Raw genomic sequence first — 15,186 nt, forward strand, 5'->3', positions numbered from 1 at the left:
GAAAAACAACTTCCCTTTATTCCTTTTATTGCTTTTTTATTTTCTCCAGTATCAGTACAAATCAATATACAGCAACACATCCAAGTATGCCACAACGTGATAACAAGAAAGCAAAAAAAATTATAGTGTCTAGGACTATTTGATTTTAAGTTGCTCATGTTATCATGCTTTTGAACATTTACATTCATCACATGGTAAAAAGTTGTGTTATAATATCAGAAAGAATGTCTTGAATTAACCCTTTTTACACAAGCACAGTTCATATCACACGAAATATGGCAGTTTCAGTTAATATCTATCCTTTATGATTTTAGTAATTCTGTATGCCAGACATAACTTGACTGTTACTGTCCTTATCTGTTCCAAACCACTGCACAACCTAAAAAACGTGGTTTACCTTGTCAGTTGGGTGACGTTATAGGCCTTTCTGCAATTTTCTTAGTTTCCCACATTATGTTAAAAAAACGTACTTACATCTGTGTCAACATGCACCTCTCAATTTGCAGTAAATCAAACTATGAGGAGCAGGGTTTTCTTTCCTTAAAATAAGAATACAGGCTGATGTGATTGACATTGCTCTAATTAGTGCAAGGCGAGGTCGATTCTCTGCAACACAAAAGAATGCTTCCCAGATGAGCGTGCGGCCACAGTGTTGAGTCAAACCACATTCGGTTAGTAGAGCGTGTGACAACTCATACCAACACCTTATTTCTTAAGACTCTCAGGAGACTTCTCCGTATTTCTCTTGTATTCAGTCCATACACAATTGGATTCAGCAGCGGAGGTACAAGAAAGATCAGCATGCCCATTATCTTTTGCAAGTCAGCCGACACATTCTTGAACCTGTGGGATAAAATGGTGAAAGTCCCCACAACTTCAAATACAATAAATATCACCAACTGCGCAACACATGTGTGGAGAGCTTTGGTCTTTGTCTCAGACCTCCTTGTAACCATGCACGTGAGCAGAATCTTTACATAGGAGAACATCTGCACAGACACACTGATGAGCTGAATGACCGCCGTGTTGAACAACCCTATTATATTATTAACTGTGGTTTCGCCACATGCAAGCTTCAGTAGAGATGGATTATCACAGAAGACATTCATTATGGAAGATTTGCACCTGGGAAGCCTTGTATGCAAAAAGAACAGTGATACAATTAGGATGAAGTCAAGACCCCAAACCAAGGAGTTAATGGAGATGACAGCTCGAGGTGTCATGACTGAGCTGTATCTTAATGGCATGCAGATGGCAACATAACGATCAAAGGCCATGGCCGCTAGAATAAACAGCACTCCCCCACCATAAATGTGAAGCAAAAAACCTTGTAAAACACAAAGAGGATAATAGACCTTGTTCGTCCCCATCACAATGTCTGAAAGCACCTTCGGTAGCATTGCGGATATGCCCATCAGGTCATTGACAGGAAGGCTAAGCAGGATAAAATACATGGGCTTGTGAAGGCTCCTTTGAAAAACAATCAAAGCCAGCAAGGTCAGGTTGCAGAAAATGCAGAAGAAGTAAATGACAACACCAAGGAAAAATATGGGATACTTTCCTCCAGGTGGAATTGAAAAAGGGTCCAGGTATAACTCAAGGCTGACCCCGTAGGATTGGTTTTGCATGGTTGCTTAGCTTTGGCTTTGAAAACCAGAGAAATAACAACCGCAAAATTTACAATCGACAAAAATCAAGTCAATTTATGAAGCAGGGTAAAAATGACACTCCATCTACAGGTGCCTCTTTGTGAGTGTTGCACTGCAGTGTGCTGCACAGCACTGCCTGTCTTGCCATATTTATGTGATCGCAAGACATGTTTACATCACCTCAAACATCCTGTGGGACAGGATACCGTAATCAATGGTTAAACAGTTTATTTTTAAGAGAGAGATGTTATACAATACCAGCAGAACTTATACACCCGTGTAATTGTCAGCCTCTTTTCGAGGATTTAGGAAATGGATTGAAATAGTTTTATACTGTTGAGAAGGGAATGGAGAGCATTTTAAAAAACAACTTTGAATACCTTCAATATTTTACAGGCAACTCCAGTCATTTTCTTCATTTTGTTTTCTCTGTCACTTCGTTATCCCTGTTTAACAATATTTGTATATTCAGAAGCTAATTACAATAGCCTTTAAGCATTTCACCATTCAGCAAAAATAATTTCTACCTGGAAAGATTTTTGTCAAAAACTATATATATATATATATATATATATATATATATATATATATATATATACACATTTTTGCAATGAACTGTCTAACCGAATTGATCAGTTCAATGCCAAATGTATGTTAGCTTATACTACTGTATGTGATGACTGCTCAACATGTCATCGCTTATACTACTACTACTACTATTTAGTATTTACGGAATACCTATGCGTGAATGGGAGTGAGGACAGTGGAATGGTGAGGATGCAAGGAGTAGAGGTGATGAAGGCATATGAATTTAAATACTTGGGGTCAACTGTCCAAAGTAATGGGGAGTGCAGAAGAGAGGTGAAGAAGAGAGTGCAGGCAGTGTGGAGTGGGTGGAGAAGAATGTCAGGAAGGATTTGCGACAGAAGGGTACCAGCAAGAGTTAAGGGGAAGGTTTACAAGATGATTGTGAGACCAGCTATGTTGTATGGTTTGGAGACAGTGGCACTGATGAAAAGACAGGAGGCGGAGCTGGAGGTGGCAGAGTTGAAGATACTAAGATTTTCAATGGGAGTGACGAAGAAGGACAGGATTAGGAACAAGTTTATTATGCCCCTTTTCCACTACATGGTACCGGCTCAACTCGACTCGACTCGACTCGCTTCTTGTCGTTTTCCATTACCGTGACAGTACCCACTCAGTATAGCCGGTCATCATACAGGTCTGCATTGATTTTGGTACCCACTCCAGTTTTTTTGGAACCTCGACAAAGGTGGTACCAAAAAAGTGGTAAAAGTTACCAAAATGCTGGTACTTTCCAATAATGGAAAACGGAAAAAGTCGAGTCGAGTTGGGCCAGTACCTTGTAGTGGAAAAGTGGCATTAGAGTGACAGCTCAGGTTTGGAGACAAAGCAAGAGAGACAAGATTGAGATGGTTTGGACATGTGTGGAGGAGAGATGCTGGGTATATTGGGAGAAGGATGCTGAATATGGAGCGGCCAGGGAAGAGGAAAAGAGGAAGGCCAAAGAGGAGGTTTATGGATGTGGTGAGAGAGGACATGCAGGTGGGTGGTGTGACAGAGGAAGATGCAGAGGACAGGAAGAGATGGAAATGGATGATCCGCTGTGGCGACCCCTAACAGGAACAGCCGAAAATAGTAGTAGTCGTAGATCACTTATACACTGCTGTGAAAAAGTATTTGCCTCCTTCCTGATTTCTTCTATTTTTGCATATTTGTCACACCGAATGGTTTCAGATCTTCATACAAAATTTAATATATGACAAGAAGAACCCGAGTAAACACAAAGTACAGTTTTTAAATGATCATTTTATTTACTGAAGAAAAAAAGTTATTCAACACCTATATTACCCATATGAAAAAGTAACTGCCCCCCTGAACTTAATAATTGGTTTTGCCCCCTTTAGTAGCAATAGCTGCATCCAAACAAGTCCTATAGTTGGAGATCAGTCTTTCATGTTGTTGTAGAAGAATTTTGGCCCCTTCTCCTTTGCAGAATTGCTGTAATGCAGTGGCATTGGAGGGTTTTTGAGCACGAACTGCTCGTTTAAGTTCCTGCCACAGCATTTTGATGGGGATTAAGTCAGACTTTGACTAGTCCACTCCAAAACCTTTTTTTTGTTTTTTGTTCTTTTGAGCCATTCTGAGGTGGACTTTACATGTGTTGTTTTGGATTGTTGTCCTGCTGCATAACCAAACTACGCTTTAGCTTCAGATCACAGACTGCTGACTGGAGATTCTCCTTGAGAATTTTCTGGTAGAGAGCAGAATTCATGGTTCCTTCAATGATGGCAAACCTTCCAGGCCCTGAGGCAGCAACGTATCATCACACCATCACACAACCACCATCATGTTTGACTGTTGGTATGATATTCTTATTGTGAAATGCTGTTTGCATTACACCAGACATAACATTAATTAAGTTTCCTTTATTAATCCCCTTGAGCAAATTCAGCTACTGCAAATTAACGTATCCTAGCTGTGATCTGTGTAACTAGGAGCAGTGGCCTGCCGCCTTGATGCTGTGTACCAGGGGACCAACTCCAGTTCTTTTCCCAGTGCCTTGGTCAGGGGCACAGACAGGAGTATAAACCCTATATACATGTTTCTTTTGATGGTGGGGGAAACCAGAGCACCCAGACAAAACCCACCGCAGACACGGGGAGAACATGCAAACTCCACACAGAGGACAAACTGGGATGACCCCCAAGGTTGGACAACCCCAGGGTTCGAACCCAGGACCATCTTGCTGTGAAGTGACAGCGCTAACCACTGAGCCACCGTGCCGCCATGACACTTGTCTTGACATGACCCGTGTCTTCCAAAGAAATTCCACTTTTGACTCGACTGTCTACAGAACTTTATCCCAAAAGGCTTGGGGGTCATCAATATGCTATTTTGCAAATGTGAGATGAGCACGGTTTCTCTTAGTTAGCAATGGTTGGTGCCTTGCAACTCTCCCATGAATTCCATTTTTGCCCAATCTCTTTCTTACTGTCCAATCATGACCAATGATCTTAATAATAATAATAATAAATCAATCTTATATAGCACTTTTCTAATACTCAAAGTTGCTTTACAATAAACGGGTGAAACAAGACGACATATAAACATAACCCAGACATACAGGGGTGGATGGGAAGGGGGGCTACGAGAGGGAGAAGCGACAGCCTCACACGGCACCAGCAGTACTCTCCGACTTCGACAGATACAAAAGGGAAAGAAAAACAAACATAAATTACATAAATCACAGATGAAGTCTGAAGAGGTGAGTCCCAGCCAATGACCTGAATGTGGGCATTCAGGTCATAGGTCTTAGCTGATCTTAGCTGAGGCTAGAGAGGCCTTAGCTGAGGCTAGAGAGGCCTTAGCTGAGGCTAGAGAGGCCTTAGCTGAGGCTAGAGAGGCCTTAGCTGAGGCTAGAGAGGCCTTAGCTGAGGCTAGAGAGGCCTTAGCTGAGGCTAGAGAGATCTTAGCTGATCATAGCTGAGGCTAGAGAGGCCTTAATGCAATGTTATGTGAGCCTGTCATGGAAGGTAGTATATTTTTATGTTGTTTTGAGCCCTTAATCTAAGAACATTTTCTATCAATATGTGATAGACAATTTTTTTTTTAATCTTGAAAAGGAAAGGCCTCTTTCCAATAATTCCTGGATAAATGTCAAAATATCCACCACAGAGCTCTGTAACGGAATTATATATGACAAGCATCAAATAAGCACCCCTTGAGCATAAAAAACCCCTGTGTGGACACTGTTCTGGGACTCCAGGCAACCCAGTCAATGTGGCCAGGCCCACAAACCCCAGATTTACAGGCACGGATGCCAAATCTGGAGCATTGGCTTCCTGTCCATGTTAGATCAGACTTTAAGGTGCTTCTGCTGACTTAAAAAATCCTAGATGGACTTTTCCCATCATACCTGTCTGATCTCCTTAAACCATGAATTCCATCTCAAGCTCTTCACTCTCAAAATGCAGGGCTCCTGTGTGTACCCAAAGTTAAAAAGAAGTCAACTGGTGGCAGGGCCTTTTCATATCAGGCTGCCTGCTGCCGTCAGACAATCACCATCTGGAGTCCTACAAATCCAAACTTAAAACTCATCTTTCTGCCTGAACCTACAATTAGTTGCCCTTAAATGAGATGATGTTATGATATGATATAATGTAATGTAATAAATATGATATAATATAGGAGACAAAAGAGATAAGAAGACATTGTACCCTTCCACTTGCTTTCTTTCGCGTGCTGAGTTGATAGTGGCAAATCAATTGTGCTGTGTTAGGTAACAAATGAAAATAGCAAAGCTGAAGAATTAAAAAAAATCTCAAAATGTATCAAGACACTTGGAGAAATGCCAAATTGGTTTTAATTTCTACTAGAAGAAGGTGAAATCACTTACTAACATGCTGTAGATTTGTCCCTACAGGATGGTAGCCTCAAACACAACTGGAGTCTCCATTGCATGAGCATAAAAACATCCAATGAAAGCTGACATATGGGATGAATCAGTACTCAACTTTAAATGTGTTATTTCAGTTTAAATTTTTTGCCATGTTTCATATCAACCTTTTCTGAAAAGTCCTAAAAGGTAAACAATACCTATATCAACCTGTAACTGCCTTGCTTTAAAATCTATGTGTAGAGTTTCTCAAGATCCTTGTAAATTAATAATCCATCTGTAAACCAGTGGGTGAATTAATCAAAAATCAGTGGGACTATTGTGACTCACTTGGTTTAAGGCATCTCAACATTTATAGGTAAAAACTAAACCATCAATGCTAAATCTTATTTTTTGACCTTTAGTTCATTCATTCATTCCAGGGTCGGGTCGCGGTAGCAGTAGGCTAAGTAGGGCACTCCAGAAGTCCCTCTCCCCAGCAACGCCCTCCAGCTCCTCCTGGGGGATCCCAAGGCGTTCCCAGGTCAGATAGGACATGTAGTCCCTCCAGCGAGTTCCGGGTCTACCCCAGGGTCTCCTCCCAGTTGGCCGTGCCCGGTAAACCTCCAAAGGAAGGTGCCCAGGAGGCATCCTAATCAGATGCCTGAACCACCTCAACTGGCTCCTTTCAATGCAAAGGAGCAATTTTTTTACCTTTAGTCTGCACCTTTTTTCCCATTCACATTAGTCACATCATCAGGTTATACGTCAACCAGGTATGTGGAAGAATTGGAGAACAGAGTTATCATATGAAGTAGAGGGCATTGTCACCACAAAAGAAACAAGACTAGGTTAAAACCTAGTATATGGCTGGACCGCAACTACATTTGTTAAGCGGCTGTTTTTGCGCGACTTCTATGTTTAAATTGACGACCTTAACAGTGACATGAAAGCAGTGAAAGTGACTGTATAGAATTTCAAACTGTAATTAAGTCCATTCCTGATCCTGCTTCTATTTAACCCCATAGATAAAGACCCCAACATGCCGTTTATAAATTTATTAATTATTCTTGACAGATTCTTTGTGCATAGGACGAAATGGGATGAGGAAAAAACCCAAACTAAGTGTATTCTTGATGGACATGCAAAACTACATCGAGACCATTCATTTATGTAAAAAAAAAAAAGAACTGTTAACATTTTTGAGAAATGTAATTTAATATTTGAATAATTGATTGTACCCCTGTGTTTAATGTTAAGTTTATGTGTGTTTATTGTATTATTGTAATGTCTTGTATGTTTGTTCTTTATCATTTAAAAAAAAGTATTATCCATCCATCCATCCATCCATCCATTATCCAAACCGTGTATCCTGTTCTCAGGGTCGCGGGGATGCTGGAGCCTATCCCAGCAGTCATTGGGCGGCAGGACAGCCGCATGGGTCGGGCTGGCACCACTGTTGCCGTCCAGCTAAAATCGCTACCAAGAAGACTGGAAGCTTAAATTTGCTCAGCACAGTATTTAGACAAGTTGTATTTTGCTGCTCTCTTCTGGCTATCATAGCTGATAACAAGTGGAAACAGCCAGCCATGATCAGCAACCTTTATCAAATGCGAGCAATTTTAGCCATGCAGTGCCACTGGAATGACATGAAAGGTTTAATTAAATAATGATGTAAAGATGTGCATTGTGTTTTTAAACAAAGGCACGTAAATCACATGCAAGCCAATGAAATAACAGCATAATGTGTCTTTTTCTGTTAGCTATACACAGATATTTTCCACTTCACCAAGACAGGAGATTAAGTCACTATATCATCAAAAACAGTGATGATAAACATTTATTTCACATCTGTATTTGCAATTATTCAAACTTCTCTAATGAGATAAGGATGGGGACTATTAACATTTGTTAAATGTATAATATGATTGTACAGTTGAGATGCACATAGTGAAGCGATAGAGAAAATAAATCAGCCAGTCTCTTTCTTGGAGAGGATCTAAAATGCTACAGTATAAATACTGGATCAACACTGCAACTGCATTGCTCAGACAGGAAGAAATAGAAAGAAAGAAGGAGGAGCTTGCACTGTGGCTGTTTTGTAAAATTTTTACTTATAAAGAACGAAACAACCCAATGAAAATGCATATCGTCAAACAAAATTTCTTATAAAATTGTGGAAATTTGTGTTAAGTACATTAAGACTAAGCTGGTCCAAATAAATCCAGTCAAAGTGAGGGGAACTTGCAGATGGGTTTACTGTCTCATTTTATGTCTGTCATGATGCAGCAAGCGATCTGTTATTATCATATTTTGTAACTATAATTACTATTAGCATTTTATTTCAATGCTAGCGTCTAAACTCAAAGCAGTATGCCGAGCAGATCAACCCACATGAATGTCCAATTGTCAGTGTGAAACCAATAGCAGAGGGTTCAGATTCTCTCTGTTGGACTTTCATTTGACCATGTTTACTCAAAGGATAATCCTCAAAAACCTTCTACCAACTATGCCGTACGATTCCCATGTCATGTGACTTTTCAGTCTATGCTGGAATAGTTCTCGACCAATACTTCCCATGCAGTGACTGGCCTCTTGTGTCTTTGTGCTGAAACTGCATAAAAACCTTGTTCAACAATCAGCTTTTTTTGCTGTTTTGTTGGATTAAATTCCATTAAACGAGGGGATTTTCATGATGATTATCTATTAAATGATAGGTTTCCTATACCTTTTCATGGATAGTGTGGAAGTAAAATGTATACCAAGTTTTTTTCCCCCTGCCCTAACAGAACTTTATTCTGCCTTACAGTATATTCAGAATGAGTCCCAGCTAGATAACTGATACAAACTCTTGATGACTTCAGTATCTCTGATTTGCTCAATAAAACTGCCTGCGGTAGTCTTTTGTAAGATTTATCTCCCACTGAAAAAATGCCAGGAGGCCAGAGAAGAATGTTTGATTTGTTTTCGTACAACAAAGGCCAATCTCTTCTTCCAATACCAAACATTTTCTCTCTGTACTATTTGCAAATAAGAGGATATGACTGCTAGTTGTGCCCCTTGTGTAATTATATTTTCTGAATATAATGACTCCCTTGAGAATAGCTTGAGAAAGACAGAATTAGTTGCTGACCACTTTTTGGTGTATTTTGCTGCATTCCAGACAATTTGGAAGTTGAGATCTTCCGACCTCCTACTAGAAAACACACAAGGGAACACCACTCAGTCAGAGTTCTTACTTGTAAACTTGTTATACTGGGCTGCAATATTCTTAACAGAGCTCATTATTATGATCATACTATAGAATTATGCCCCTTTTCCACTACATGGTACCGGCTCAACTCGACTCGACTTTTTTGTTTTCCATTACTGGAAAGTACCGGCATTTCGGTAACTGTTACCACTTTTCTGGTACCACCTTTGTCGAGGTTCCAAAAAAAAAAACTGGAGTGGGTACCAAAATCAATGCAGATCAGCTACACTGCGGGAGGGGGGATACTGTTGCGGTAACGGAAAACGACACTCTGCGAGTCGAGTCGAGCCGGTACCATGTAGTGGAAAAGGGGCATTATTTCTGCATGTTCAAAATAGTGCAATGGGAATATTCAGAGACTTTATCATCTCTATAATAATTCTCCCTTTCTTGTCTTTCTTGTTCATTTTCCCAAACTTCTCATTTATAGTTCCTGAAATGTAGAAATACAAGATTGGTTCAGTGAAACTAGCGGGTAATTCTGACTTTGATCTCAAGCTGAATTGACACGGCAGGAAACATGCCAAAGACGGACGAGTGTGACTGATTCAGGGTGCATAGGTTTATTGGTGCGTCAGTGGTATTAAATTTTATTCATTTACACAAGATAATTCAGGATTGGGGTGGAGTGAGGTAGGGTGCTGATGGGGTGAGTGCGATGTTTCTCATAAACAACACATGGACACGTTTTTTTTATTTTAGCCACTGTCTCCTGTCAGAGTTGTAGTTATTGACTCACAGTTCTAGTTGTACAGGTAGCTGTCAACTATTTATGAGCCTCCTGATGAATCCTGTGACACGTGACTTCTTTAAACCTGAGTAGTTCTGATACAGTAATATTAGCACGATCATTTGATGAACAGATAAACTGAGTGTTCATATTGTACTGCAATGAATCTTGCACTAATCGTCTTCATGTGACATTCAAACCAACCAACACTTTGCCTCATCCCTCTAAGAGCTCTTTGGTTAAATGGCTTTGCCCATAATAAGGAAGCTCATGAGGAACACCATGATGAAAAATATCCACATAAAGAAGCGATCCAAAACCTTGGCTACCTTCTTCCACTCCCCAGTTCTTCTCTGTGTGGCTCTCTGATCTCGGTAACAGTTGGCGATGTACTCAATGTTTTGCAAGAGCTGCTGCTCCTGGCATTGATTTTTGCTAGAGGTCTCTCTCTCTTTATTCTCTCCGTCACTCACGCCTCCCTTCCTGCACCTCCCTGGAGCCCCCAGCGAGTCTCCACAGTCCATGCTGATGAAATTGCCGCTCTTCCAAACGCTGTAGTGGTTGGTGGGGTTCCTTCCCATTGAGCCAATTGGACTCATTATCTGCTCCAAGTCCTCCCTCTCTTCTGAAATCATTCTTGTGACTCCTTCTTTTCCCCTCTCCACCTCCAACACATACTCCTCTCTGCCAGGACCAACCTGTCCATTCAAGGTGCAGTTGGTGGTCTTTACAGAGGGAGGAGGCTCCTGTTTCTCTGGTTGCGGCGACATGCAGTTCTCCCCCACTTCATAAACGAAGCACATCCTGGCCAGGTACTGCAGAATGACCTTCTTGACCCACTTGGGCACAGGCTTGGCATCTGGGCCGCAGTGGTGTATATTCATAATAAAGATGGTCAGGGCAGTAGAGGCCGTTATCATGGTCATAGTTGCAATATAATACTTTCCTACAGAAGAGAAAAAAAGACAAAAAACATTGAATTCTCAAAGTATTTTCAAGAAGTCTCTGCTGAGTTGTAACTGATAGTCATAATCATTAAGCAATGAGTGTAACTAATTTTTGAAGCTGGATGTGGGTGTGTGTCCTGGTCGCTGCACTAGTGCCTGCTCTGGTTGGTCGGGGTGCCTGTTCCAGGGGTAGGGGGAACTGGGGGGACTAGTGTAATCCTCCCATGCGCTACGTCCTCCTGGCAAAACTCCTCACTGTAAGGTGAAAAGAAGCGGCTGGCAACTCCACATGTATCGGAGAAGGCATGTGGTAGTCTGCAGCCCTCCCCTGCTTGGCAGCGGGGGTGGAGCAGTGACCAGACAGCTCAGGGGAGAGAGGTAATTGGCCGGACACAATTGAGGAGAAAAAGGGGGGGGAAATTCAACAAAAAAAAGAAGGAAAAAAAAGAATTCACCTGGTTGCAATGGCAGGACAAATGACCCCTTCCGGCTCCCCAGCCAGGAGGGCTGTTATAATTGCACTCCCCATGACACCCGGCTGAGACAGAGGCAACACCAGGATTCGAATTGTAAGTCTTAGTATTAGGATGCTAGCGTGTTAGTCCACTTCACCTCCCCAGCACACCTCAAACCCATTTCATTGACCTTACCAATAAGTGGTACATTCTCGGAGGGCGGCATTATCTCGGCAACCAGCAGCTGAAAGACCGTGAGGGCCAGCATCACAGTGACGCCCAGAGACACCTTCTCCCCAGAGTCAGCCGGCAGGTAAAAGCCGAGCGGGGCCAGAAAAGAGATCATCACGCAGGGGATGAGCAAATTGAAGACGTAGAAGGACGCCCTCCTCTTGAGTTTCAGAGTGTAGGTTACATCGGGGTAAGGGTCAGCACAGCAGCCGTACAGAATGACGTTCCTCTTGGCAGGCATACCCAGGACCTCCCACTCCACATTCTCCACCAGGTCAGCCAGGTCAGCGCTGTCCATAGCATTCAGAATGTCCAGCTGGTTGCCGTTGTAGGTCCACGATCCATAGGTGAACCTGCACTGCTGGGCGTCAAAGGGAAAGAAGGACACGTCTACTTTGCAGGAGCTCTTGGTAATAGCTGGGGAATCCCACATCGTCTGTCCGTCATGCCGGATCACCACGTTGGTGTCCATGGGGCCAGTGAAGTGATCATCAGCACTGAAATACAGAGACACATTTTCTAGAAAAAAAAGGACACTTATTATAACTATGTGACTCGATATATTGGAAACTTTTTTTCATAATCATTCAAAAACTGCCGAGGTCCATTTTGATCAATCTTGCAGGGGTGAGATTTAAAAAAGGTATATGTTGAACACATTCTAACAGGCGGCAATTCCTTTTTAAAAAAAAACTAAGCAGGAGGCAAAGGCACAAGTACACCAACTGAGGGAAGAGTCAACTCATTTGGGAGAGTTGTACTCATGCCTCAGCATTGTTTCTGCATTTTAGAAAAATCAAGTCATGATAAAGGTCATGTGTAAGAAGTACAGTATCTTTATAACTGTGTTGTTTTGATGGCATCAGCTGCTATCACATCATCTTCTTCAAGATATGGTGATTATTGTTGACACAAGAACATGCAGGTTCCTAAACAAGATGTGCCATTGAAATCTCCCCCATAATGCATCTAATATTGTGCAAGGATCGGGTCCCCCAGCACAAACAGAGCAATATAGTGTACACTGTTAAGTGCTGGGAGGATTGCTGTGACTTTTACATCAGGGAAACCAAACAGATGCTGGCCAAGAAGATGGCACAACACAGGAGAGCTAACATGTCAGGCCAGGACTCCACAGTCTACACCCATCTACAGGCCAGTGGCCACTCCTTCAAGGATGAGGATGTGCACATCCTTGATAGGAACGCTGGTTTGAACAGGGAGTCAAAGAGGCCATCTATGTGAAGAGGGAACAACCATCCCTGAACCGAAGCGGGGGGATGGCTAATGCCCCTTTTCCACTACTTTGTACCAGCTCAACTCGACTCGACTTTTTCGTTTTCCATTACTGGAAAGTACTGGAATTTTGGTAACTGTTACCACTTTTCTGGTACCACCTTTATTGAGGTTCCAAAAAAACTGGAGCGGGTACCGAAATCAATGCAGACCAGCTACACTGAGGGGGCATTGTTATGGTGGTGGCAAACAACACTGCGAGTCGAGTCGAGTTGAGCCAGTACCATGTAGTGGAAAAGGGGCATAAGAGTGCAATGGTCGCCATCGTAGAATGCTGGGATTGCAACTATTCCCCAATCCTCTGTGAATAGTACACATGGCCATTGAAACACTAGTTAATGGCCACGCCTAATTGCATATGAAACCGATCGTTGGTTTCGGTCGTCATGCAACAGTGCTGTTTATAAGGGTGGGGATACCTGCAGCCAGTTGAGACTGAAGAGGTCACTTAGATGAGTGAAGAAACGTTTCTCTCAATAAACGTTGTGTCCAGATGAAGTGAATCAACTCTCTGTGACTAACTTAGTACAGTATAGCTTTGCCTGTCTGAATGGCCACCTCCTGTTTGGGGTCCAGTATAAGACACTGCTGTTATGCTGGTGTATAAAATGCAGACAGAGGCCTGAACACTCCCATGAATAATGGCTTCAAAGAATGTTCAGCTTGTGCCTTTGCACTTACAGCGAGGAGCTACAGTCACACGGTGGGAGTGCAGAAATTTACCTGATAAACCCAATACCAGTCCGACCTACTTGTTATATAGGACTATGTCAGGTCTCCATACATAACTACTAGGTATGCGGATGGTATCGAGTCCATCATAGTCATCTTTATTCCATTTGAGGTGGGCGTCGACCCACACCTGCCGTATCCATAAATATGCCGTCAAAATTTGGTTTCGCTCATCCTGTAAAGAATGTGAAAGAATGTAAAGAATACATATCAAGCAAGGCAGCAAAAGGAAAATATTACAGAGTATCGCAGTAGCTTCATTAACTAATTAGTATATTTTACACGTATTGGCAAGAATAGCTGGTATGGATAAAAAAACAAAAAACAACTATGGATACTTGAAAAAACTGCAGCGTTATACCATGTCAATGATTTGGGACAGTGTAACCTGGAGGGTAACATTCAGTATGTTGTCCGTGTCCTCCACAGGCCTCAGTGCACTGGTGTAGTTGGAGAATAAATCGTTCAGCAGCTTCTGTGCATATTTCCCATGTGCACACAAACAGACTGGTACAGGGCGAAAGGAAGGGGAAAAAAACAATCACGAAAGCTGTTTTGCGTATCAGATCCACACCCTGTGTTCTGTTTTTTCTTTTTCTTTCTTTTTTTTTTCTTCAATGCAACCTAAATTTTAAACATTTGCTGGGAACAATAATCTGATTCTAATGAAATGCTGTCTAGCTTTGCCCTGGCCAGCGGAGGCTGATGAGGTCGACCGCCGGAAAGCATTCAGTACATTCACATTCTGGGGTAAAATGCTATTATGTGTGCCGGGGGAGAGTGGCAGAGAGCATGTGAACACATGACACACATGACAGATGGCACAGGGGGGACAAAGGCGATTTCAGACTGGATTGCCCTTCTATAAAGCTCTGGTAAGAGCTTTGGTAAATCTGCCTGTATGACCCAGCAGAGGCTATTTCTTCCTCTGTTCATCCCGTGTTAGCATGTGCAATTGATGTCTCAGCTTATAAGACATATAACTCCCATCGGCACCCATATCTGTTAGGCCGAATGTAAACAGTAAACTGGAAGACCGATGCACTGGAATCACGGTATTGTTGGAATCAAAGGTCATTTTGAAATGAAATTGAGTTGTTGTTGTTTTTTTTACGCTTTGGCAAATGCTATCATAAATCACCTCTTTCTATCAAAATTGTGCACGGAATTACTGATTCTGCCTAAACATGATTTTTAAGCAGGAATTAATTTGAAATTAGTTGCAAACCCAATCAAATTTATAATAAATAAATAAATAAATCATTCAAAGTATCCACAATGGATTTGGGTAAGCCAGATGTCTAACATGCATTTCAATAAAGCCCTTTGAGTATGATACAGAGAAGGACCTCAGGATTATGGTGATAACACAATCCCTGTACAACTGGCCGTGCGTTTCTGACTTCTATAAAACAGCTGCATAACCTGAGAGGAAATCACATGTAGTGCCATAGACAGTGTGAGAAAGTTATGTCAATAAACATATTTTTATGT

At 41.8% G+C, this 15,186-nt stretch overlaps 2 protein-coding genes across 2 annotated transcripts; both read right to left on the minus strand.

Annotated features, from left to right (window-relative positions):
- Nucleotides 1–692: 692 nt before the first annotated feature.
- Nucleotides 693–1,628, minus strand: LOC130115862 (olfactory receptor 51I2-like). The gene has a single exon (XM_056283714.1). The coding sequence runs from the start codon at nt 1,626–1,628 to the stop codon at nt 693–695; it is 936 nt and encodes a 311-aa protein (XP_056139689.1).
- Nucleotides 1,629–10,270: 8,642 nt separating this feature from the next.
- chrna10a (cholinergic receptor, nicotinic, alpha 10a) lies at nt 10,271–14,206 on the minus strand (the record flags this gene model as incomplete). Its single annotated transcript, XM_056282785.1, has 4 exons — nt 10,271–10,977; nt 11,629–12,161; nt 13,713–13,867; nt 14,054–14,206. Coding segments are annotated over 4 exons (1,548 nt in total), but the record flags the coding sequence as incomplete, so codon positions are not given.
- Nucleotides 14,207–15,186: the final 980 nt, after the last annotated feature.

The sequence above is a fragment of the Lampris incognitus genome, chromosome 7 (genome assembly GCF_029633865.1).
Source record: "Lampris incognitus isolate fLamInc1 chromosome 7, fLamInc1.hap2, whole genome shotgun sequence".
NCBI lineage: Eukaryota > Metazoa > Chordata > Actinopteri > Lampriformes > Lampridae > Lampris > Lampris incognitus.

What these genes read in the sequence shown, in the direction of transcription:
- LOC130115862 (XM_056283714.1), bottom strand. Translation starts at nt 1,628, where the DNA reads ATGCAAAACCAATCCTACGGGGTCAGCCTTGAGTTATACCTGGACCCT.